This window comes from Eucyclogobius newberryi, unplaced genomic scaffold, assembly GCF_026437365.1.
Source record: "Eucyclogobius newberryi isolate DKJ021-1_F unplaced genomic scaffold, fEucNew1.0.hap1 SCAF_14, whole genome shotgun sequence".
In the NCBI taxonomy this organism is placed as follows: Eukaryota; Metazoa; Chordata; class Actinopteri; order Gobiiformes; family Gobiidae; genus Eucyclogobius; species Eucyclogobius newberryi.
In genome coordinates this window covers 18,931,730-18,957,351 of record NW_027315768.1, presented here as the reverse complement: position 1 = coordinate 18,957,351, position 25,622 = coordinate 18,931,730, and the positions used below count along the sequence as shown (strand labels likewise).

The 25,622-nt window shown below is 42.3% G+C and overlaps 3 protein-coding genes across 5 annotated transcripts in view; 2 read left to right on the top strand and 1 right to left on the bottom strand.

Moving 5' to 3' along the window:
* The first annotated feature begins 2,115 nt into the window (after positions 1-2,115).
* On the top strand, positions 2,116-21,375 carry mgat4a (alpha-1,3-mannosyl-glycoprotein 4-beta-N-acetylglucosaminyltransferase A). The gene is made up of 16 exons (XM_072444741.1): positions 2,116-2,383; positions 12,396-12,563; positions 12,649-12,789; positions 15,202-15,335; positions 15,422-15,468; positions 15,541-15,654; positions 16,494-16,569; positions 16,903-17,017; positions 17,307-17,437; positions 17,521-17,628; positions 17,725-17,799; positions 17,889-18,007; positions 18,540-18,618; positions 18,740-18,800; positions 19,327-19,439; positions 19,535-21,375. The coding sequence occupies exons 1-16, from the start codon at positions 2,290-2,292 to the stop codon at positions 19,559-19,561; spliced, it is 1,602 nt and encodes a 533-aa protein (XP_072300842.1). The 5' UTR covers positions 2,116-2,289; the 3' UTR covers positions 19,562-21,375.
* Positions 21,376-21,719: 344 nt separating this feature from the next.
* Positions 21,720-25,622, top strand: part of coa5 (cytochrome C oxidase assembly factor 5) — an 11,832-nt gene continuing 7,929 nt past the window's right edge. The window contains exons 1-5 of one of the 2 annotated variants that reach the window (XM_072444740.1): positions 21,720-21,990; positions 22,111-22,194; positions 22,651-22,813; positions 22,847-22,872; positions 22,983-23,108. In XM_072444740.1, coding sequence (XP_072300841.1) covers positions 21,889-21,990; positions 22,111-22,194; positions 22,651-22,692 — 228 coding nt within the window. In that variant the 5' untranslated portion in view covers positions 21,720-21,888 and the 3' untranslated portion in view covers positions 22,693-22,813; positions 22,847-22,872; positions 22,983-23,108. Of the gene's footprint in view, positions 21,991-22,110; positions 22,195-22,650; positions 22,814-22,846; positions 22,873-22,982; positions 23,109-25,622 lie in introns of those variants that run through there. The other variant, XM_072444739.1, reaches the window with a different exon arrangement.
* LOC140359667 (inosine-uridine preferring nucleoside hydrolase-like) overlaps positions 22,871-25,622 on the bottom strand; it is a 9,346-nt gene continuing 6,594 nt past the window's right edge. Inside the window, exons 5-8 of one of the 2 annotated variants that reach the window (XM_072444735.1) lie at positions 25,233-25,412; positions 25,057-25,168; positions 24,855-24,991; positions 22,871-23,230 (exon numbers count right to left, since the gene is read on the bottom strand). In XM_072444735.1, coding sequence (XP_072300836.1) covers positions 22,895-23,230; positions 24,855-24,991; positions 25,057-25,168; positions 25,233-25,412 — 765 coding nt within the window. In that variant the 3' untranslated portion in view covers positions 22,871-22,894. The remainder of the gene's footprint in view (positions 23,231-24,854; positions 24,992-25,056; positions 25,169-25,232; positions 25,413-25,622) is intronic. The other variant, XM_072444737.1, reaches the window with a different exon arrangement.

Here is a 25,622-nt window from a genome sequence, read left to right as displayed (position 1 = left end):
TTTGAAAAGTATTAAGATTTTACATTGTAATAAAAAGCTAAATACAAACGTGTGACAAAAGATTTGAAGAATTCCCTGATGGGATCTTAGGGAAGGTAATACAATAACAGAAAACTACCGTAACAACAGCGAAAAGAACCAACCAGAAGAATTAAAACACTTGAAAAATGGCAAACAATAATAGCAAATGAATGCGTTTTTGGAGATCTTGGGGGGTCCGCCAACAAAACAACCCAGATGGTAAATCAACGTTCCTTCCTGCTGCTGTCAGACTTTATAACAAAAACTGTTAGTACTAAACACTCGCAATACTGACCTAACCTAATACTGATGTGCAACTCTGTCATATGTGCAATTGCTGTTGGAATTCATGTGCAATTCATGTGAAATTCATGTGCAATCTATGTGCTGTCGTGACACATATTCATGTGCAATTACTGTCGTGATCACATGCAATGGTATTTATGTATTTATTTATTTATTTATTTGTCTATGGGAGTTTTTATTTATTTATAGGAGATCTTCTACTGAAAGTGTTTTTCAGACTTCCTATAAGTGATCTGTTCTTCTGTATCTATCTCTGTATCTACCTGCGTTGCACCAATGAAATTTCCCCATGTGGGACAATAAAGGAATATCTTATCTTATCTTGATGTTCTGTCAGGCTTTTCTGTTGAATCAACGCACATGTTGCTCGTGCTGATCAGCTTTGAAATGGCGTTGATAACAATATGGCACCACGATGCGCACTGCACACAGCAGGTGGCGCAGGCGGGCCGCAGCATAGCTTCACGCTGACGTCATCATCCTTCATCCTTCCACTTCACCTACTAACGCGCACCGCCATTGTGCGAGGGGAAAACAACATCTTGACTACCGAGTGTCATCCAAGGCTTGCCCAGCGTTGCTTACTAACCACGATGTCTGTGATACGGTTACACAGAGCATTTGGAGCCATCAGAGAAGCATCGTTATGAGCTGAAGATATGACACGCTAAAATGTTGTCCTTAATACCAAGGTTTGTGGGCAAACGATGCTGCAAGCTGGCCAAATCTGTATAGACCTCCTAATCTAGTTTGATAATAAACAATATTATTCTAACTAGGCCTATATGAACTAACCGTTTATAAAATGACGACTGCAATCGTAGGCCCACTTTGATTTTGGGCTCCATGTCTTGCCATCTTCGACTTGTTTGAGCGCTTGTAGCCACTGAGTTTGTTTTTACTTTTTACTGTTGGTATCCTGTAGAAGGAAATATTTTCTTCTTGCCAAGCGTGATTTGAACATCCAAAACGGAGAAACGTTTTGGCATCAATACTAATTTAGTGTCCGAGATCGATCAGAATGACAGCTAGTTTACTTGGTAGTCAAGGTGTTGTTTCCCCCTCGCAAATGGCGACGCGCGTTACAAGCTCAAGTGACCCGGATGTTGTGACGTCACGTGAATTTATGCGGTAGCAGCAGCCGGTGAGCTTCTTCTTCTTCGGTGTTTTATGGCGGCTGGTACCCCAAGTGTTATATTACCGCCAGACTTTGTCCTTTAGACTTTATTCTTTGGACTTCATTTAGACCGCCTATTCTTCAGACTTTATTCTTCAGACGTTATTATTTCAGTGGTTGGTTTTTACAAGTTGGTTTTGTTTAAACATCCATGGAATCGCGCCCTCTGCTACTTAATGTAACGTTAGCGTTGTTGCTAACTTGGTTGCTAAGTTAAATGAGCTAGTTTGCGGCAGGACCATGGGCAGGACCGATAATAGAATAGATCCAGGGGCAGGACCAGTCAGCTGACGTGTGTATTGACAAAGAGAGGCTCATCTGTTGCCTGCTTGGGCTGAATCTTTAGTAATTCGGGGCGTTGCTTTTGAACGTCGTCAGAGATCGTCCAGCCTATCCCGTGAATCTGTCCGTCACAAACTCAAATTCCATATTTTTGTAACTTGTAGCTCACGTCTGCTTTGAACATTTCATCTTTGATCTGCGCGAGTCTGTTTTTTTCCTTCTCCGTTTATGACGTGGAGCCCTCTTTTGAGAAACCCTCTTAACTCGTGACCCACCGCTGTATGGTCGACGCACGGACTTTCACTATAAAGAAACGTGCCGTCATAACCCGCGTGAGGACCGAGGACTCTGCCGTCGGCCCGTCCGCGTCTTCGTCCTTCCCCTCGGGCACTGGCATGGCTCTGTCTACGCCCATTTGAAGAGCCACAGAAGAAGCGACAGGCGGAGGGCGGCAGCGGCACCAGAGAGAGGCATCGTAGAGGCATCGCTGACATGAAAATGAGATGAGGCTCAGAAATGGTACTGTGGCCACGGCTATTATCTTCTTCACATCCTTCCTCAGCCTGTCCTGGTACACAGCCTGGCAGAATGGCAAAGGTAAGTCTGCTGCACGCGTTATCCTAACCACTTTGGGCCTTTTCTAATGACCAGCTTTAAGCATGTAGCCTAATAGCCTCACAGCCTCACAGCAGGTGCGCTGCACATCACCGTGTTACAGATCCAGTGTGTCATCCTCTGTTTTTGATAAACAGACACTCCTTTATTTCATAATGTTCATAATACCGTGGACTAATTTGGCATGTTATTGGTAAATCTGACGCTCTGCCATCCTGCATAACACAAGAATCACTATTTTGATGACTTTTCTACCTGACTTGATCAGATGGACTGCCACTTGGGACGCAATGCGAGTGACTCGGGACTTGAAACAGTCAATTGATGCTTCCCAAAAAAATAAATGTTGACTGGACGTTTGCTGGTCCCAACTCTGATTAATACTTGGATAATTGCATCATTCCATTCCCAAGTGCTCAGTCATGAAACCTACTTTTACCAAAAATAAAAGGACATTTTCTCATTCAAAAGGATCTTAAATGGAGCCTTAAACCGTTGAGTGCCTGTTTGTAGTACGCACCTCAACATAATGGGAAATAATAACTTAATAACTTGGGAAATGTATGATTTATTGCAGGATTAGTACTGCCATCTTTATGACTGCAAAAGTTCAAACTTTCTGTACACTTGACTTTCAGTTCACTTTTCAAGAAAACAAAAGGCCAAAATCTATTGTCATAATTTCTACACCATATGTGGAGTATTTGTTTTCCATCTTGTTTCCTTTTGCTGGGAAATGTTGCTGAGGGCCTACTTAGTTATCATTATCAAGTGTAAATATAATTGCTGCCATTTGATAAATTCCAAGCCAAAGCTTCATGTTGTTCTGTGTTTCTTATCAGTTTGATTAAATAGTGCCAACCAGTGCCTCAACACGTAATTGAAAGGCACATTGAAAAGTTGGAAGAAAAGAACGCTTATGAATATCAAACTCAAATTGCAGAAAGCTTTTGAAGATTATAATGAAAAACATGCACACTTTTAGTGTGCATATATACAATTCTTATACATTAGAGTGTATAAGAATTTTATAAAATTTAGTCATTTTAAAAATATACTATATTTAAATGTAATTAGAATCTGACATGCCAGATCTATTTTTACACAAAAAATAAAAATGCAATGGCATGCTAGCTGTAGACTCCAGTGTATATTTATATTTTAGTACCCCTTGTGGAAAATGTTACTAAAACATGTGACTTAAAATGTAATTTGAAAAACATTAATGCTGGTAAATGTTTTATTATTGAAAATATAAAACATTTGAAATGACAAAACAATTATAAGCATCTGCTTGGTGGTCAAAATACATTGTTGATAAATTTCACAGAAACTTCAAACTTTTATCCTGTGTCTATGAGTCTCACTGTTTTACCGTACATTATGACAAATCAATTTTTCCGTTTGACACTTTCATTTCATTGGAAACTGGCATAAACTTATCAACTCACCTGTAAACAGCTTTGAGCAATTTATCCATCCATCCATCCATCTTCTGCCGCTTTATCCGGGGCCGGGTCGCGGGGGCAGCAGTCTGAGCAGGGACTCCCAGACTTCCTTCTCCCCAGACACTTCCTCTAACTCCTCCGAGGGGATCCCGAGGCGTTCCCAGGCCAGCCGAGAGACATAGTCTCTCCAGCGTGTCCTGGGTCTTCCCCGGGACCTCTTCCCGGTGGGACATGCCTGAAACACCTCCCGAGGGAGGCGCCCAGGAGGCATCCGGAACAGATGCCCGAGCCACCTCAGCTGGCTCCTCTCGACGTGGAGGAGCAGCGGCTCTACTCCAAGCTCCTCACCTTATCTCTAAGGGAGCGCCCATCCACACGGCGGAGGAAACTCATTTCGACCGCTTGTATCCGCGATCTTGTTCTTTCGGTCACTACCCAAAGCTCATGACCATAGGTGAGGGTAGGAATGTAGACCGACCGGTAAATAGAGAGCTTTGCCTTTCGGCTCAGCTCCCTCTTTACCACAACAGTCCGGTGCAGCGACTGCATCACTGCAGCCGCTGCGCCGATCCGCCTGTCGATCTCACGCTCCATCCTTCCCTCACTCGTGAACAAGACCCCGAGATACTTGAACTCCTCCACTTGGGGCAAGGACACCCCACCCACCTGGAGAGGGCAAGCCACCTTTTTCCGGTCGAGAACCATGGCCTCGGATTTGGAGGTGCTGATTCTCATCCCAGCCGCTTCACACTCGGCTGCAAACCGTCCCAGTGCATGTTGCAGGTCCGGGTTTGATGGAGCCATCAGGACAACATCGTCTGCAAACAGCAGAGATGTAATCCTGTGGTCCCCAAACCGGACACCCCCCGACCCCTGACTGCGCCTAGAAATTCTGTCCATAAAAATTATGAACAGAACCGGTGACAAAGGGCAGCCCTGGTGGAGTCCAACATGCACTGGGAACAGGTCTGACTTACTGCCGGCAATGCGAACACAGCTCCTGCTCTGGTCATACAGGGACCGGACAGCCCTGAGCAAAGGGCCCCGGACCCCGTACTCCCGGAGCACCCCCCAAAGGACACCCCGAGGGACACGGTCGAAAGCCTTCTCCAGATCCACAAAGCACATGTGGACTGGTTGGGCAAACTCCCATGAACCCTCGAGCACCCGATGGAGGGTTTAGAGCTGGTCCAGTGTTCCACGACCGGGACGAAAACCACTCTGCTCCTCCTGAATCCGAGGTTCGACTATCGGTCGGATTCTCCTCTCCAGTACCTTGGAATAGACCTTACCCGGGAGGCTGAGGAGTGTGATCCCTCTGGAGTTGGAACACACCCTCTGGTCCCCCTTCTTGAACAGAGGGACCACCACCCCGGTCTGCCAGTCCAGAGGCACGGTCCCCGAACACCACGCGATGTTGCAGAGACATGTCAATCAAGACAGTCCTACAACATCCAGATACTTTAGGTACTCAGGGCGTATCTCATCCACCCCCGGAGCCCTGCCACCAAGGAGTTTGCGAACAACCTCAGTGACTTCAGCTTGGGTGATGGATGAGCCAGCCTCAGAGTCCCCGGTCTCTACTTCCTCTTCGGAAGACGTGACTGAGGGATTAAGGAGATCCTCAAAGTATTCCTTCCACCGTCCGACGACATCCCCAGTCGAGGTCAGCAGGCCTCCACCCGCACCGTAAACGGTGTTGGTGAGACACTGCTTCCCCCTCCTGAGGCGCAGGACGGTTTGCCAGAATTTCTTTGGTGCCGACCGATAGTCCTCCTCCATGGCCTCCCCGAACTCCTCCCAGGCCCGGGTTTTTGCCTCTGCGACAGCACAAGCTGCGGCTCGCTTGTCCTGCCGATACCCGTCGATGACCTCCGGAGACCTACAAGCCAGAGTGGCCTGTTAGGCCTCCTTCTTCAGTCTGACGGCATCCCTTACTTCCGTTGTCCACCACCGGGTTCTTGGGTTGCCGCCACGACAGGCACCGGAGACCTTGCGACCACAGCTCCGAGCAGCCGCATCAACAATGGAGGTGGAGAACATGGTCCACTCGGACTCAATGTCCCCAGCCTCCCCCGGGACATGGGAGAAGCTCTCCCGGAGGTGCGAGTTGAAAACCCTACTGACAGAGGGCTCCACTAGACGTTCCCAACAGACCCTCACAATGCGCTTGGGTCTGCCAAGTCTGTCCGGCTTCCTCCTCCGCCAGCGGATCCAACTCACCACCAGGTGGTGATCGGTTGACAACTCTGCCCCTCTCTTCACCCGAGTGTCCAAGACACGCGGCCGGAGGTCTGATGACACGACAACAAAGTCGATCATTGACCTCCGGCCTAGGGTGTCCTGGTGCCATGTGCACTGATGGACACCCTTGTGCTTGAACATGGTGTCCGTTATGGACAATCCGTGGCTAGCACAGAAGTCCAATAACTGAACACCGCTCGGGTTCAGATCGGGGAAGCCGTTCTTCCCGATCACCCCTCTCCAGGTGTCACTGTCATTGCCCACGTGGGCGTTGAAATCCCCCAGTAGAATAACGGAGTCCCCGGTCGGTGCACTGTCCAGTACCCCTCCCAAGGACTCCAAGAAGGCCGGGTACTCTGCACTGCTGTTCGGCCCGTAGGCCGCCACAACAGTGAGAGACATGTCCCCCACCCGAAGGCGGAGGGACGCAAGCTCAGGCTCTTTCCCCCCCAGCGAGGTGACATTCCATGTCCCCAGAGTTAGTCTCTGTGTCTGGAGATCTGGTCGCCGAGGCCCCTGCCGTCGACTGCCGCCCAGATCTTTCTGCACCGGCCCCTTATGGATCCTCCTGCGGGTGGTGGGCCCACGGGAGGGCGGCCCCACGTCGCTCTTTCGGGCTGTGTCCGGCCGGGTCCCGTGGGGTAAGACCCGGCCACCAGGCGCTCGCCATGGAGCACCCATCCCAGGCCTGGCTCCAGGATGGGGCCCCGGTGACGCCGATCCGGGCGACGTAAACTGCCTTGTTCGTGTTGTCATCATAGAGGGCTTCTGAACCGATCTTTGTCTGACCCGTCACCTAGGACCTGTTTGCCTTCGGAGACCCTACCAGGGGCATGAAGCCCCCGTCAACATAGCTCCCGGGATCATTCGGGCACTCAAACCCCTCCACCACATTAAGGTGTCGGTTCAAGGAGAGGGCAATTTATCCACTCAGGGAAATATGTTGAGTTTCTGTTAATCTTGATTACGCAATTTCAATTGAGCAATATTCATAATTGAAATTTGATGGAAGTGAACAGTCTTTCTTTGTACTTCTCTTGTAGAAGTGTCACCAACTAATATTGAGACATTAAATATGAAAGTGGAGAGTGTCCTCCATCACGTGGCACATGAGGGGACATGGCACATGAGGGGACATGGCACATGAGGGGACATGGCACATGAGGGGACATGGCACATGAGGGGACATGGCACATGAGGGGACATGGCACATGAGGGGACATGGCACATGAGGGGACATGGCACATGAGGAAGACTTGAGATTATGCTTCCATTATTGTCATTTCATTTTGTTTTGCTAATATATATTACCACAAAATAAATTACATTTTATATTATAAAACGTGTGTCCTGTATACATGCACCTTTTTCATATACCGGTACATAATACTGGGTAGTTTGTGGGAAAATCAGTGGCTAGATAGAAAATCAGTATTGGAAAAAACGGGTTTGGCATGTCAGACCTCCTTTTAAAAACCAGAAATCGGCCAAGAATTTTGCAATCTCTAGTTCTGCGCTTGCGTCATTTTTAGCAGTTCTAGAATTGTGGCTTCCTTCTTTCATGTGGGTGTCTAAAACGTACCAACATGAAGTCTTTCCGTGTGTGAGTCATGCTGAATGAATGAATGCACATGACTTTACTGAGGATATTGTGCTGTTCTTTAAGCGGTGAAATAATTGAGTTGTATTTTTGCTGTAAATTTCCTGTCCATTTCTGGTCACTTGACTGCTGCAAACAAGAGCTGTGCCTGTCAGCTGTCTAAACACTCCCTCGATGTGCACTTCTGTCAGAGAGGAGCTCCGTGCTGTCTGGCTTTATGGTCCATGAGATCGAGGCTGATGCAAAGAAAAGTTTTGGCATAAGACATTTGCCTTACTGAGCTAATGAAGAAGGATTGTTCAGTATGGTTTTATTTTTTCCGACGATGAAGACATCCAATATTCTTGTTACTGTGGCTGATGATGATGTATATGAAAACTGCAATCTCTATTATTGATATTAGCAGCGATGTATTGGTCGGCCGATGTATTGGGACAATAATTGCACTTTTGAACTTATCGACCTTCAGTCACGAGCATAAGCCAATCGTTTTTGGGGGCTGACCACCTGTTCAAACAAAATAAATAATTGTTTGTTTGAACACTAAAACCGGGTTGTAGACGTCTAAAAACATTTCCATGGATTATTTGTCCTTATTGTACTATTTTTATGTCGAGCAGTACAATGTATAGTAATTTAGTCTTTTTTAATCCTAATTTCTATTTGATTACAATTAACTAAATGAAATCATTTCTAATAACAATTGTGATTACATTTATTTTTTTTGCATATAAAGAAATATTTTTGCCTTTATATTTCCTGCATGTGTGTCATTTGTGAGATCTTTGGAAATGGTTGACTCCAGAGGAACCATTGGTAGGTTCAACAATACACTTTGGTTCAGCTGGAATGATCCAGGCATGTGACTTCCTGTCTGCCTTCCCTGAACGGCCGAACCCATGAGTTGTGTTTCCTTATTGTTTAAGGTTTGGGTGTCTTCCATCATCAAATCATCTCTAAAACAACAATCTAAAAATAGTCAAGTGGCCACTCAGAGCAGTAACTGTAAGCAGGAACTCCGGATGGATCTGGACCAGATTAATCTGTCTGATCTGTTTAGGTGTAGCATGCTATACATTTTTCACGTGTGCACCCAGGCAAAATAAAATTAAAACATGCAATCCAACATGCATTTATTCAACAAAAAAATACATCATACAAAAGTACAGCTGCATTTTAAAACGTAAATGTGTCTTTGTTGCATCCAGTTATGCAGAAAATGCTGGAAAATAATTGAACTGAAATATGGCCTGTAAGTGTCTGAAACTTTCCCTGTGTGTCATATTGATGTCTCACTAAATATCAATTACATTTGATTTTTGACTTACTTTTAACTGATAGTTAAAAGTCAGTGTAAATAAAAAGTTGTTATTCAAAAGCCCTGTGAGACATTAGTTGGTAAAAAAACATCACATTTTAAGGCGGCATTTGTTAACCAATTTTGCTTTTATTATAAGGCAAATTACAAAAAGTAACACTCGTTCTCATAGAAACAATATGTCTACAACTGGCCACAATATAAAATGTCATTCAATAGTGATGATTTGAATATAAACAGACTTTTAATTTGTGCCAAGTGATTTAAAAGGTTCAGAGTTCTGCTCCAAACATGCTTTTGCAGACAGAGAAATAGCTGTAGAGCTCAAAATTGTTTAAAAAGCCCCTAGTCCATAATTGACTCTTATAAAATATCTACTCCATCAATATTTAATACAAAGCACAACAAACCTGTGTTTTAAAGATAAATTTGACATTCTAAACAGAGAATGAGGCGTCTTGACTGGGGATAAATGACAGAAAATAGGAAATAGTGTGCATTTTTGTGATTTGGACAGCATTGAGGGAGTATCAGTCACACACTGAAGGATTATGTTTGCATTTCTTTCAGAACTATACCCCAAAAAATCAATACTACTACTCGGCACCTTGTGCATGATCGTTGTGTGAGTGTGTCCTTCCCAGGCTTTACTTTATGATTCTGTTAAAACTGCTACGCTCCTAAAGTGCATAACTCCCAACACTTTCATAGGATGTCCTTTCCCTCTGCACATCTCCAGTTAAAAAGACACTGTCTGTCCTGGCTACTGAAATATAGGTATGAATGGCTAGTTTTTACTAGACCAAGGGTTGGCAACCTTTACCACTCACAGAGCCTTTTGGACCTATTTTCACACAGTAAAGGACACAGCGAGAGCCACTAAATCCTTTTAAGTTAAATAAAACCGCATATAAATGTTTTTGATGAGCTAAACTGTGTTGCATTTATTAAAATCATATTGATTTAATAATTAAATCAATGAACGACTGCAGAGGAAACAAAATAGCATTTCTGCATCCAATAAAAATATTTTTTGACTCTGAAAAAAACATGTTGGGTTGAAGGTTACTTTCAAGTAAAATTCTCTATTTGAGTCCTTCGTGTATGTCTGAAAAAAAAAGAATGCAGAAATGAATGTATCTACCGGCAGCAAACCAAAAAGAAAACTGCATACAGCTGTCATCCTGAAAAATGGACCATCTCACTGAACAATGATAAAATATGAAATATATATATACAAAATAATAAGCAACTAAAATATTTATCGTACTTGTTTAATGTGATTTCTGCTCCAGAATATCAGCGCACAACGTCTGCACATCAGGGCTGTATAATGTGACCTTCATCTTTACACGGGATCGTAAAGCTGTCATCCGTGAGGCGTGTGCGATGTGTGTTTTTAATAAAGTCCAGTTTACATACATATGTCATATGTACTACAAACGCATACCTCTTCATGTTCACATAAACATTATGGATAGTTTTTTTTCATGTTTTTAAAAAAAAAAAATTAATACACATAAAAAAAGCACAAAACAGGACCCGAGAGAAAATAGACAAAAGAAAATCAAACCAAGACATCAAAATTAAAACTAAAGCACACAAACTCCAAAGCAAAGTCGATTCAATTTGTCCAATTTTACAGTGTGGGAGTGTGGGAGTGTGGGAGTGTGGGAGTGTGGGAGTGTGGGAGTGTGGGAGTGTGGGAGTGTGGGAGTGTGGGAGTGTGGGAGTGTGGGAGTGTGGGAGTGTGGGAGTACTTGCTGTAACAGAGGACAGAGCAGGTGGAGACAAGAGGAGGAGAGCATCGCGTCAGGTGGATGTATTATCACAAGACACGTTGACCATGTGAGTAGAAACTTTATCCATGATGCAGAGCGAAATGCGGGAAGCGTGACCTCGGTGTGGTCTGTGAACGAGCTTTTTGTTGTCAAACTTTTCTCTCTCTAAACAATTTCAGTGGGATTTGTTCAGTTCAGTGTATTTACTTCTAGACAGTCCCGTGCAGGTCTCAAGCTCAGATCTTCGCGTACTTTCTCATTGCAGTAATATGATCGGGACCGGGCCATAGCACTCAAATACTATTTGAAGCTGTGCTCTGTGTTCTGTATGTTAAAGTTGGTTTGAAGCCGTGGTTCTCAAACAGAGTAGGCTATAGGCCCACAGAACATTAGGCTCCTCGGTTGAAATTAGGCATTTTTGATTTGACGTTTGATGTTTAAAAGTGCACTGTAAGTTTTCTAGTTGAGGATCCTTCATCTTATTTTCTCATAATAGTGTTCTTGCTTTGCCTGGAAGGTTCCACTGTATGATACATACATGCTGTACTAAAGAATGGATGCTGTGTGCTGACCATGAAATTAATACAAAAATCTAAATAAACCAATATTCAATATTTGCTCTGTTTACATAACAAACCTATTGAATCAAGCTGACATTATATAGTATATCATACAACTCTGGAGTCTATAAAATGTTTTTTTTTTACCCCTATTTTTATTTTTTAAATTTTCCTGTGGGACACTACATGTTTCTAAGCACAGAACAGGTGCCTGTGTTGGGTGAATTGGAGCAGCTTTGGCCACCCTTCCCCCATACAGCTTCTGCTGTAGAGGAATCATGAGATTGTATAGATAATGCAGGCCTGGAGACATGAGTGCTACATGTTATGCAGTGATCCAGACACTTTCAACCAGCAGCACATGTTAAATGTTAAGTGCTTGTTAGGGATACTTGTTTGTGTCGTTTTCTGCTGAGCTCCATAGAAAAGCAATGGGAAACTTTAGCCAATCACATTCCGAGAAGACTTTTAAATAATATTTTTAAGTGCCTCAGCTTCTTTCAAATTTGTATGCCGTTTTGGCTTTTTTTTTTACGCATAATTGTATAACATCAGTCATGTCTTCGTGTTGTCTGCGCTGAAATGGAGCAGATTCCCACTGTTTTAGCTGCTGCTGCTGAAATATAATTAATATTCAAGCAAAGGAGCTTGTAATGCGATTTATTGCGACAGCCCACGATATTGTGAGACGTTTGACAATAATGGAAATCCCCTTGTGTCTCATTTTCAAGGGGCCAAGAGCATGTGACATATAAATAGTTATATCGGAGAAGCCACAGGATGCTCGATGCACGTTATATTTTGTGCCTCAGCCCACCAACTGTCCCCAGCACCTCCTTTTCACAGAAATGAACGGTGCTCTTCAGCTCAGACCTAACTGCCTCCTGATAAGAGTTCACTAAGAAGTAAACTTCTACTGCTACTACTACCCTCATATCAATTGTAGCTGCCTCATGGACATTCTGCATACTCTTATTGTAATTACAAAACTACTAAACCTGTTTCAGAATGAAGGTGCTAATTAGCCGTTTCTGTTTTTATAGAAAAGCTGATAGCATATCAGAGGGAGTTTCATGCCTTGAAAGAGCGCCTTCGTGTGGCCGAGCACAGGACACTGCAGCGCTCGTCTGAACTCAATAGCATCCTGGAGCAGTTCAGACGAGCCATAGCTGAGACCAACAACAGCAAAGATGCCTTCAACAACTTCTCTGGTAGAACTGGAGGCTATGTCTGGTGCATGTCATGCTTTAGCTCTTTTGTGTCCAGTTCATGCTCATTCTGTTTTTCTCCCATTAGATGAAACCCAGAAACTACTGAAGGAACTTGCAAATCGAAAACCATTGCAAGTCCCAAATATTTACCATCATCTGCCTCATCTCCTGGACAATGAAGGCAGCTTGCACCCTGCAGTGCAGGTTGGTCTTGGACGCACTGGAGGTGAGTTCATGATTGATAAAGGAAACATCACTGGGACTGGTCACTGGTAACTATTGATGTATTACAAAGTAAACTCTTCCTGATTTTGGACATCAAATCACATACCACAATGTTTTGGCCTAAAAACACCTTTTCCCTCTTCGAGGGGCCCCAGAAATGTACAGAAATTGTGTTGGTTGCTTGATACCATTGAATTAGGTAAACACAAAAGCATTTGCATAACGCAAAGTATTAAGTTTACAAAACTAGGTTTCGATGAAATATATTCTAAGGCCCAAAGTCACAGGGATAGGCTCCAGTCACCCGCGACCCCGAAAGGGAACAAGCGGTAGAAAGTGAATGAATGAATATTCTAATCTTGCACTTGTTCTTTGTTATATAAAATAGCATCTTGTGTGCTGATCTGATCTGAGTCATTTCATAAACTGCATTTTAGGGATGGAATATCAGATAGCAAGATATCATTATCGGTGAGATATTTAAAATGTATCTGACACTGATCTTATATATTTCTTTCATTTCATGTCTATATGACTGTATGTTGGTACAATCATGCAGCAGATGATTTTATCGAAAAGAAAGAAAAAAAAATATTTTTGCAAAAGTGAAAAGTTAATTTGTGAAATTTACTATAACCCAGTGGCGTGCGGTCAGGGCAATCAAGGCAAGCGGTGATTGACCAATCATCTCAAATTACCGTGTGTCACAACTATAAACTATAAATTCCAGTGTTGCAGCACAGATTATGCACAGAAGTATAATAATAACATCCGATAACTTAGAAAAACCTGTTATAATCTTAATAATAATAACACTCGTATTTACAGCTGTTTTATGGACAAACAATATTGCACCAGGGATGATTGACATTATGTCACAGTATTGCACATGAGTATAACAGTATTGCACATGATTATGAAAGCCTGAGTGTTAACAAGGGTCTGGTGTTGTAGATATAATGTTTGGTTTACATGTGACACATGTTCAGGACAAACGGTGGGAAGTTTGATTCTGCTTTTGCCACAGCAGCTCAGTCTGTAGCCGTGTTCAAAGCCCGTTCATGCTCCGCTCTCTAACATGAGCTTTTAGAACCAGAGCGGACAGCAGCTTCTTTTAGAGGCCTGCACATGCTCTCTGTTTGCAGTTTCAACAAACTGGCTTAAAAAGGATCTTTTTAGAGACAAGTCTGTTTGTAGCTAAGGCTCTGTTCACGTTTCCAATGATTGGACATTAGTTAGAAATAGAGGAATATGTTGTCATTCGACAACATAGTGCTAATTTTTGTAATGAATTGGTCAGGGTAGTGAGTTTGCCCTTCATGTGCCCTTTTCCCCCCCCTTTTTGTGTTGCGCTGTAAATATTGGAACACCCCAAGTTTGCTTGCCCATCCATAAAAGTTACCGCACACTACTGCATGCTTAAACATTTGTTTCTATTAATATCGTAGAAGATGTCAAATGTCAGATATCTGCTTTTTTTTAAAATCCATATGTGACCATCCCTGCTCTATATTTTGTTGTTGGAAATGACTTCCCTGCAAGGGTTTCAGTTGTGAGTCGAAGACAAAACTGAATAGTCCAGCAGTTCTGCTCCACTCATGCGCTTTAGGCCTTCACTCTGAGGGTGCCAATGCCTCTCTCTCTCTCTCTCTGATGTTGCCTTTCTGTCTCCTTTCTTTCCTCCCACTTTCTCCTTTCATCCTCGACCTACTTTTTGCGCTGATGGTGGCTGCGGCTGTACGCCTCAGCGTAAAAAACACAAAGCAAAAGTGGGACAGATTTTCCACGCCACACAGATCACCCACTCTCCTGTCCACTGAACTCCTCCCTTGGTCTGGACCATGCGTTTTACAATCAGAGCTTTACAATCAATAAAAGTTTCCTTTTTAAAAAGTACATCCACTATGACGGGCTCAGTATTAATCATGCTTGGCCATTTCCGTAAAGCTAATAGTGTCTAAATCCTGAGGAAAAGAATATTTTTACTGCTGATATTTAAAACTATTGATTTACTATCAGTAGCAGCTTTGATGTCTTATTTGTAGACATTTTACACCCAGAAGGCTTGACTGTGTGTGTGTCAAGTCTCTCATTTCTCCCCTCAGACAGTAAAGACTTAATGAAAGTGATCTTTGTATGTCTGTAATTGAAATGGAGCTTTATTGTATCTAAAGCAGTGTGGTGTTTCTTAGTCTGGTGTTCTGTTCCCCTCTAAAGACTGGTCTGTTCAGGCCTCTGAGGCCTGGACATTCACCGCCTGCACAGATGACAAGAGCGCTCTCTTCTCTTATCATTGCACATCTCCACTTCTCACTTCATCAGTTGACCTTAAGTGTGTAGGGCTTGTTTTCAGCTTGGAAAGATTTATTTTAAACTGTATGTTGTAATTGTCTTATGTTGTGCTTTTTCCTAGTTACCATGGTAATGGGAATCCCTACAGTTAAAAGGAAAGTAAAATCGTATCTGTCAGAGACACTGCGTTCCCTTATAGACAAGTTGTCCCCAGAAGAGAAACTTGACTGTGTCATAATTGTGTACGTTGGTGAGGTGAGTGCTTGTAATTATGTAATTGTGTATGGTAAACCTTAAAATCTAAATTATTTGGTTAAACAAATGTGTTTATACTCTTGCAGACTGATGTTGATTGTGTTAACAGCGTTGTTGCTGGCCTTGAGAAAGAGTAAGTGAAGTCTTGAAACACAGTTTGATTCAAAGTAATTTCTTTGTTAGAACTTAATTGTTCTTTTAACAGGTTTTCTACAGAGTTGAGTTCAGGTTTGCTGGAGGTGATTTCTCCTCCAGCTGCCTATTACCCTGACCTCACTAACGTCAAAGAAACCTTTGGAGACTCCAAAGAGCGCGTCAAGTAAGACAAGGCATGATATCTGTATGTTTCGGAACCGTGATAAAGCAGACTTTGCAGCTTAAATCACGTTATCATTATGATTAGAGGCATGTGGAAATGTGATGAGTGATGAGGCTGCAGAAGAGGTACAGACATGACTCGGGCAGGGAAACAAGCTTTTAGGGAGACTGCCTGAGTACTTAGTATTCGCCTGGCATTTCTCAAAGTCACACCAAGGTCATTAGCTGCTGAACTCTTTCTACAGTTGTGCGGTGAATACTATGTATGTTTATAATAGACATACTCTACTATAGATTGTCGGTGTAATCCCTCATTCGTCCAGGCGTGTTCCATAGTAGAAAAAGCTTCAGTTGTAGTCATCTGGACTCAGTTTGAAAAATTAAATTAAATTAATTTTTCAAACTGAGTCCAGATGACTACAACTGAAGCTTTTTCTTCTACTATAGATTCAGAACCTGGCGAGAGTTTAAATGCACAAGTCATGGGTCTATTTAAATATTAAGGCTTTGTTGTTGTTTTTTGGACCTATATACAAATCCATTCTGTCCAATTCAAATCTGTCCAAATAATATGTTGCTTTAAAGATTTAAATAGTCCGAGAGGATGTTGACTTTGTGGTATGTGCTTGCTCTAAATTTGATAAATGTCTTTGCCTTGAATATAATCAGTTCTCACCTCATCCCCCTCTTTTCTATGTGCTAATTTAACAGCAGTGAGTCACTATCTCCAGTATATGCTATCTCGAGTGCTTTCCTTCGTTTGAATGCAATGGTAAAACGGTGTGTATTTATGTAACGCTGTTTTAGAATTTCATGCAACATTATTGGTGTTTGGAGCAGATGGAGAACCAAGCAGAATCTGGACTATTCTTTCCTTATGATGTATGCTGTGAGCAAAGGAGTTTACTATGTCCAGGTATGTCTAATCGGTGTTCTTCATCTCTATAAAATAAGAGTTTTTCTTGATGTATAGTCTAAAGTGCTTCAATAACATTATGAAAAAAGAACCGTTCATTCATTATCTATTGTTCTGCCTGATTCATTGTGTGTCCTTGTTTCTATTCTCTGTTTTCACGTGGAGGGAAGAGGTATTTTCTACTTGTAGCAGTTTAGCAGAGCCACTCATAGCTGTGTCCCTCTGTAAACATAGGCTTCTTCCTTTCATTCCTTACATGCTTCCTCTGCACTTTTCACACGCATGCTTCAGCGGCGCACATTGTTCACCTCACTATTTTTCTATTCCTTTCAGTTGGAGGATGACATCGTGGCCAAGCCTAACTATTTTGCCACAATGAAGAACTTTGCCCTTCAGCTCTCGTCTGAAGACTGGATGATTCTGGAGTTCTCCCAGCTCGGCTTCATTGGTACGGCCCGTTAAGTGCTCGATCAATACTCCACAAACCACCAGGGGTTCATCTCTTGAAGCCAGTTGCGCACTGTCGGCTTATGTCAAAAGGCAGCCATGACATGTGTGGGCTCTTCACATGTTAAGCACCTTTTAGCATTTGCAGTTAATTCATTTTATCCATCCAGCTAATATACAAACTAATCATTTCTATATTACTTATTACACTGTCCATTCTTACGTGTGGCTTGCAGACAGATGTAATATGCATTCTGGTCATTTCTTCATTCTTTTTCTTTTTACTACAGGGAAAATGTTCCAGGCTCCAGATCTAAACCTTATAGTGGAATTTATTTTCATGTTTTACAAAGAAAAGCCTATAGACTGGTTGCTCGACCACATTCTTTGGGTCAAAGTCTGCAATCCAGAGAAAGATGCGGTATGCTCAGTTGTTTATGTGCAATTTTATATGTGTCATTGTTTTGAGTCTCAGAAGTTATTAAAGTTGTTTTCCTTTTATAGAAACACTGTGAAAGACAAAAGTCCAGCCTTCGGATAAGATTTAGACCCTCGCTATTCCAACATGTAGGACTTCATTCCTCTCTTGCAGGAAAAATCCAGAAGCTCACAGTATGTTTTTTTCGTCTTCTATTAATTCTATAAAGTTACTGCTGATCTAAAACAAGACTCAAACTGCTATCGTTTGCTCTCTCTCCCCCTCTACAGGACAAGGATTTCTTAAAACCTTTGCTTCACAAGATGCACATCAACCCCCCTGCTGAGGTTTCCACTTCAATGAAGGTATCACATTCAGAACGAAACCATTTGATTTCCTCTGAAAGGACGTGAAAGAGTTTAGTGAAACTAAAACAGCTCTGTATCAAATGCAGGTATATCAAGGTCATACCCTGGAGAAAACCTACTTGGGAGAAGACTTTTTCTGGGCCATTACTCCTAAAGCAGGAGATTACATTCTGCTCAAATTTGACCGGCCTGTTAGCATAGAGAGGTATGTTTAACGTTTTCACAATTGCATTCTTATCTATTGTATTTGAGAATAGAACTTGATAATGGTGATAATCTAACTGGAGAAGTGGGACATTTTTGCCCCAGAATCTTTCTTTTTTGCTGGGACCTCGAGAGAATCTGGTTTGGCTCCACCGTGTGCACGTCTCCATGGGGATCAGTGTAGGCTAATGAGAGCACTCTAAAACAAGCATTCTTAGGCCTCCTGCTCTCTGTGGATCCCGGAGGACGAAACGTACAAGTTGTAATATAACCAACTAGATCTGCTCAATCCAACCTAATTTTAAGTATTCATTTCTTACAATGTCAGTGTGTCAAATGTATTTTTGTTCAACACATTTACCACTTGAGCAGCCCAAAGTGCCCGTCGAGAAGCAAAGTCATGAATTACAAAAAGAAAAATACACATTGCCATAAAAAAAGTAATAAGGTACATGTATTCTGTGCAACTTGTGATTCATGCCTTTGAGGAAGGTCTGTATTTAGGTGCTCAGATTGATTTGCTTTGTTGGCAGGTTCCTGTTTCGTGGTGGAAACCAGGAGCACCCTGGAGACAAGATTGAAAACACAACAGTGGAAATACTACCTGTTTCGGTATGAAAACTCACTTGTGTCCATCATCCATTTGGGTGTGTGATGTGCCAATCAATACATGTTTGCAATGTGCTCTTATTCACATCCGGGAAAAGTGAATCTCATGGCTTATGTTTGTTAGGAGGCTGGACTACAGGCGAAAGAAAAGTATAAACGTACTGAAGATCGCTTTTACAGGATTGGTAAGTTGGTGCATGGAAATTGGACTATAGACTTTTCAAATAGTTGGATCGACAAGGGAAATTATTTTATTTTTTATATTGTAATGTGTTCGCTACTGTCAAAGAGTAAAAAATAAATGATAAAAAAATATCAAAAAAAGCAAAAAGACTCAGAGTAAAACATAAATGTTTCCGAGTTTTTAAATTGAAAAAGAACTAAGTAATAAATATGTAATAAATATGATCCTGTGCTGTATGATTGGAAAAATAGTTTTGTCTTATACTTACAATACTATAATTGTATTGTATAAAAGTTGACACACTTATACACGGCCACACCCACCACTTTGCATTATTGGCTATGTACGTCAGCAAATGTTTATTTTGGATTAAATATATTTTCAGGTTCTGTTAGTTCTGGTTAGTGTTTGTAAAGGATAATTTGATAAAGGCTAGGGCTTTGGGGCAGGCAGAAGTGTGTTGACATTCCCTGCATAGAACAAATAAATGGTGTCTGTTGTAACTGCTGTGTCTTATTGCGCCACAGGTCAGTTTGAAAAAGGTGTTGCCGAAGGAGCGGTAGATTCATCACTCAATCCTGTTTTGGCCCTTCGGCTTTCGGTTCTCAAAGACTCAGCTGTGTGGGCAATCCTTAGTGAAGTAAGAGTTTTGCATACAGAACCTGTTTTGCATTTCATGTGTACTTTACTTTCAGTCAAGTATTTGCCTTTGTTTTTTCCCCCTTTTCCATGCAGATCCATATTAAGAGGATAGCAGTCTGACTGATGCTGGCCATGAGACAGCTGACTCATGGCCCCCAGAGGACCAAACTCTAGACTGCTTTTGTAGAGCCAGCGGTGAACTCACCAGAGCCCACTTCAGTCACTCATCATGGAACCTATATTCTCTGGCTTTGCTCGTCTGCGTGCCACTTTTCATTCTACTATACATCTATTTGTTTCCCTTTTTGATCTCATCTACTTCCTTATGACTGTGTCGGTGCGAGAGATTGTGAATACTACTGCAGCAAAGTAAAGACAGCAGCTCTGTCTTTTTCAGCTACTTTGGATGTAACACAAATCTGAAGAATAAGGACAATCTTCACATCATGGGAAAACCAGTCAGCTGATCACTGGTTCAGATGCTGCCAAATCCTTCTTTTACTTGAGGCTGCCACCTGTAGGCAAACTGGGGTATTGCACTGTTGGAACAATGATTTGTGAAATGTTATGATCAAGAATGTCATCACTGATGGCCAGTTGTTATCTCATCTTTAAAGTATTTGATAAACACCAGCTCAAATAAAACACTTTCATTATTATTTTTATTTCCAGTTTTTGTTACCACATTTAACAAAAACTGGAAATAAAAATAATAATGAAAATGTTTTATACATGAAAAGTTGTATATACTGTCCGTGCCGACAATATATACAACTTTTTATGTCTGAGGCCAGTGGTGTGAAAACTGAACAAAGTTTGTCATTATTTTCACTTTATTCTATGACACTTAATGTTATTTGACTCCATCCATCTCACAACTTCAGAATTTGTAACCAATCAGCCATTGCCTTGACATTACTGTCTTTAAGGAACATTGTTTTACATATTACAGCTATGACGATCTATGAAGGTGAATTAATTTATTTGAAATAAATCTTTAATTTGTACAAGATGTCAAATATATTTTTATTATAGTAGATGTTTATGGTATTGGTATTTGCAACCTAAATTGTTTATCTGCTAATGTGCATTTATTTTTAACTTAATATAGCTGCTGCTCATTTTGTTATGCATATGTAGGTCTAGCTGTAGGCTACTATTCTCTAAAGATTTCGTGGCTACATTACAAACTTTGAATGCTATATTGAATGGTAGTTTTAGCAGTGAATGTGCCTTATTCATGATCCACTATAAGTAACTAATCACTGGCTGTCATGTTCTGTAAATTACTGGCCAAACAATTTCTGTTTTTACTCTGGTTTCAATAGTACCATACCATATAATCAACTGTTCTACATGTTTTTTAACGCACCTAATAATTTATTTTTAACATTTTAAAATAGACTTATTGACTACTGATGACTGTGCTACTTTGTATTTCTTGTAAAACTTGCCTGAAAAGTTTACTTCAGTAGAAATTGTAAACATTGTAATATATGAACACCTTTTATTCTTGCTCTGCTTCACTTGTACATGCCGCGTGTGTGTTTTGACTTGGGGGGTCATTGTGCATTCTCCTTTTAGCAACCAGTGTTTCTAGGGAGATGTGAAGTGCCTTTTTACTGAATAGTTTGGTCTGCTTGTGGTTAGGGCACAACAGATTTCCATGATTTCTTGTAAAGTTGGTATAAGATCAAAGTTATTTTTGACTTTGTCCACTTGTACAAGTTACATGCATGACATCACTGAAAAAACTACTCCAGCTCTGTACTCGGCTCTGTACATTTCATTGTGGCTAAAATGACAAATTCTTCCTTTGCCTAACACAGCCATTGGTTCACGTGCCTTCATATACATGTGTCTGTCTTCCTTTGGAGCTTTGCCATCTCTTCATTTTCATCTTTGAAATAAACAAAATGGTTTGTTACAATTCATTTTCGGTCATTTCAGTTTTTTTCTTTAGGCATTGTCGTGTCATTTGCATTGTTTGTGTGTGTAAGTGGCCAACAAAACAATTGGGTGAAGGTTATTGCAGGAACTGATCATGGATCAACTGATTCCCAAATTCAACAGCACAAAACATTTGTTTTAAACATGGGCACGTTTCCAGTCCATGTTTCCTCCCTCATCCTCTGCACTAGTCACTTCAGTGGCCGCTACTGAGGGTTTAAAAGCCTCTCACACTCAAGCCAATGGACTCAAGAGTGATTTACTGTGGCGCAGCGAGTGGGGAGGGGGCGAGGGACCGGAAGTAAACAGGAGTGGGAAATGGCCTACAAGTCCCACTTTGCACCGCGGTCAAACACTTCCGGTTTACCATCAGCCTGCTTACCAAACATGTCTGCAAGTGTAGATGACCGCGCCAATATCACAGAGGCTCTGTTAAAGTTATATATCCAGACTATGTAAGGCACGTTCCTTTCAAAGGTAGAATATCGGTGGCAAACATGCCGAAGTACTACGAGGACAAAGAGGAAGACACCCGCGCCTGTGCAGGAGTCAGAGAGGACTTCAAGGCTTGTCTCCTTCAGCACGACTGTGTTGTGAAGGTAAATCAAGGGACAAGGGGCTAGCTCAGCTTAAATCTAGAACCTGTAAACCGGACACACTTGTGTGATGTGTGCCTGACATGTCATGTGCAGAGTAACTTACTTTCCTTATTTCCAAAGGAAGGAAAACCACCAAGTGAGTGTCTGAAGGAGGGCCACTGCAAAGCCCTTCAGACTTCATTTTTTGAGTGCAAAAGATCACTGGTAAGGATAAAATAACCTTTCCAACGTGATCAAAGGCCTGTTGTCAGAAGTTCAGGAATACCATCTGAGTTCATAAAGCCAAATCAATGGAAACACAATCTTTAGGTACATGTGTTGCTTGAAGCTGGATTTTTAACTTTGTCGACTGACACTAACCGACTGAAGCTGCTGCTGCAGCATGGATCAGAAAGGCTGTGTCAGGACACGTGATGACAGCAGCAGAAAGAAGAAAAATAGTAGCCGTTTATTTCTTTCATTTTTTTTTATTAAGGTCACTCAAATAAACGATTTAAAAACAAATGGAAATTTCTAAACTGCTGGTACCACAGCCCCAGTTTAGAGGTGAACAGTAATCAAAGAGTCTTCTTGCAACAGGCCTCATCACCAATTAGATTGCAGTATGAGCAAATACACCTTACTATCCGTGCACTAAATCTTTGTGTTTTTTATTGACAGCTGGATAATAGATCAAGATTTAGAGGAAGAAAAGGATATTAAGGTTTGGAAAAAAAACCTTAAGTCATTCACATCTGCAATGAAAGGACACACGTTCTGCCCCATGATTATGCTGGACAATAATGACAAGCTTGTCAATGTCAAATGGACTAGTTTTTCTCCTGTGCTAATGATTGTGAATCTCAAACAAAATGAGCGTACATTTTATTATGCAAGTAAAAAGTAGCCTATATAGTAGTTGTATTTACTTAAGGGCAGCCATCATCATCTGCTTAAACTTCTCTAAGTTCACTTTCTTCATTATAAATGCTTTTTGTGTCTTGTTCATGAAGCCCACAGTGTCTACGACCATCATGCCTCTGGTGTGTGTTCCGGTGAGTTCCACACTAACGGGGAACTGGTCTGTTTCCAAAATAAAAGCTTCATCCACGGCAGCTGCCACGGCGTAAGAGTCACAAGAGATGAGTCCTGTGTCGTCAATAACTTCTTCAGTCTTTGACAGGTCCAGGCTGTGTTTGAAGATGCGTGCCATGAATCTGGCTTTTTCAGAGTCCTGAGCCAACCACTGGTCACAAAACTCCTGCCAAAATAAAAGTAATTTATCGGTTAAAGTTGTCTTAGGGAAGTATATGGAGTGAATTAGCTGAAGATTTAAGTGAAGAATGAATTTAATCTAACTTGTATATCCCTAACATAAACACACACCGTGTACCTTTCTGTGTAGTTGTAGTCTTTTGAGTGCAGATTGGGTTAGCTACATGGAGATAATAATAACTTTTATTTATATAGCGCTTTTCAGTGACCCAAAGACGCTGAACATATATAAAAAAAGGGGTATTTACAGACAGGGGGGAACAGCACGTACAATACACATTAATATACAAATAAAATGAACAAGACAGAAGAAGTAGAGATAAAAAGATGGGGATGTAACAGGGGGTAGAAGAGTAGGCAATGGGGTAGAGGAGGCTAGGGGTAGGGGAGGTCATAGGCCTGGGTGAAGAGGTATGTTTTTAGGCGGGATTTAAATGTTGTGAGTGAGGGAGAGTGGCGGACAGGTTGGGGGAGGGAGTTCCAGAGTCTGGGTGCTGTTCGGGAGAATGCTCTGTTGCCAAAAGTTTTGAGTCGGGATGTTGGTGCAGTCAGGGTGAGAGAGGAGGAGGATCGGAGAGCTCGGGAGGGGCGGTGGGGGATGAGGAGGTCAGACAGGTAGGGGGGGGCAAGGTGGTGAAGAGCTTTGAAGGTGAGGAGGAGTATTTTAAAGTTTATGCGCTGCTTGATGGGGAGCCAATGGAGAGAGGGGAGAACGGGAGTGATGTGTTCACGGGACCGGGTGTGGGTGAGGAGGCGGGCAGCGGAGTTTTGGACCATTTGGAGTCTATGGAGGGAATGGGAGGAGATGCCAGTGAGGAGGGAGTTGCAGTAGTCAAGGCGGGAGGAGATGAAGGCATGGATGAGGGATTCAGCAGCGGGGAGGGTGAGGCAGTGTCGGATTTTGGCGATGCGGCGGAGGTGGAAGTATGAGGTCTTAACAATGTGGCTGACATGGGGAGTGAAGGAGAGGGTGGGGTACATGATGACACCGAGATTGCGTACCAGGGTAGAGGGGGTGATGGTCGAGGTGTCGATGCTGAGTGAAAAGGGACCAGTTTTATTGAGAGTGGATTTGGTGCCAATGAGGAGGAGCTCTGTTTTGTCACTGTTCAGTTTGAGGAAGTTGAGAGTGAGCCATGATTTTATTGTAGAGATGCAGGTTTCGATGTGGCTGAGGGGAGGGTTTTGGGTGGATTTGGTGGTGAGGTATATCTGGGTGTCGTCAGCGTAGCAGTGGAAGTCCAGGTTGAGTTGGCGGAGGATGTAACCAAGGGGGAAGATGTAGCAGATGAAGAGGAGGGGGCCGAGGACTGAGCCCTGGGGGACCCCTGCGTTACTGGGGAGAGGGTGGATGAGTGACCGGAGAGGGAAATGAACTCTTGCCTGTTGGTGAGGTAGGATGTGAGCCAGTCAAGTGCAGAGCCCTTAACACCCAGTTGGCGCAGCTTTTGTAGGAGATAATCCATAGTTTTCATACATTTTGCCTCGTTTTGCCACACCCTTTTACTCAACTAATTGTTTTTGTTCATACAACTTTAATTGTTCATAGTCTTAAACCACCCAAGTGAAGAAGTTGATGGTTTACGTATTAAAAAAAAAAAAACATTTACCCAAGACAACTTGTTGTAGCAGGTGAACTCCCAACATGCCAGGTAGATGGGACACTGGTAGTCATTCAGAACGATATAGGCTGCTTCGGGATCGGCAGCAAAATTAAACTCTCCACATACAGTAGTGTTTCCTCGGGCTGGACGACATGAACATCACGTAAACAGGATAATATCCTAACTTTAAACTTAAAACAATACTTACACTCTGTATTGCCTCCCATGATGTATAGACCTTTGAGTTTGCTTGGAAAGGAGGGTTCCATCCTGACTGCAAAAGCCAAGTTTGTGAGTGGTGCGGTGGCAACTAGAGACACCTAGAAAGGAAAGCGTTTAGTCCTCTATTCTTTATGGGAAACACAAATCTGCTACATGTCTTACCTCTCCTGGATGTTCATTTATAATTCTGATCATTGCAGACACAGCCCCTTCCTTCTGAATCATATCAACACTGGGTGCGTTAGGATCCGGGGAGTCTCCAAGGCCGTCCAGCCCGTGAAAATGTCCCACTTCTATTTGATTTCCAAGGATAGGCTTGGACGCACCTTTAAACACCGGGATCTGACATAAAGAAGAGTGAACATTGCCAGAATAATTATTCAATTATTTTATTTATATTGATGATTATTCAGACCAAAATTAAGGAAGTTGACCAAAGCCAGTGTGTCCAATAGCCTATTCACTCAGGTTTGTAAGGCCCATCACAGATGATTTGGTGAGGTCATGTGTTGTGTGGCTCTTGTCCAGGTCATTTCAATGGGAGCGTTTTAC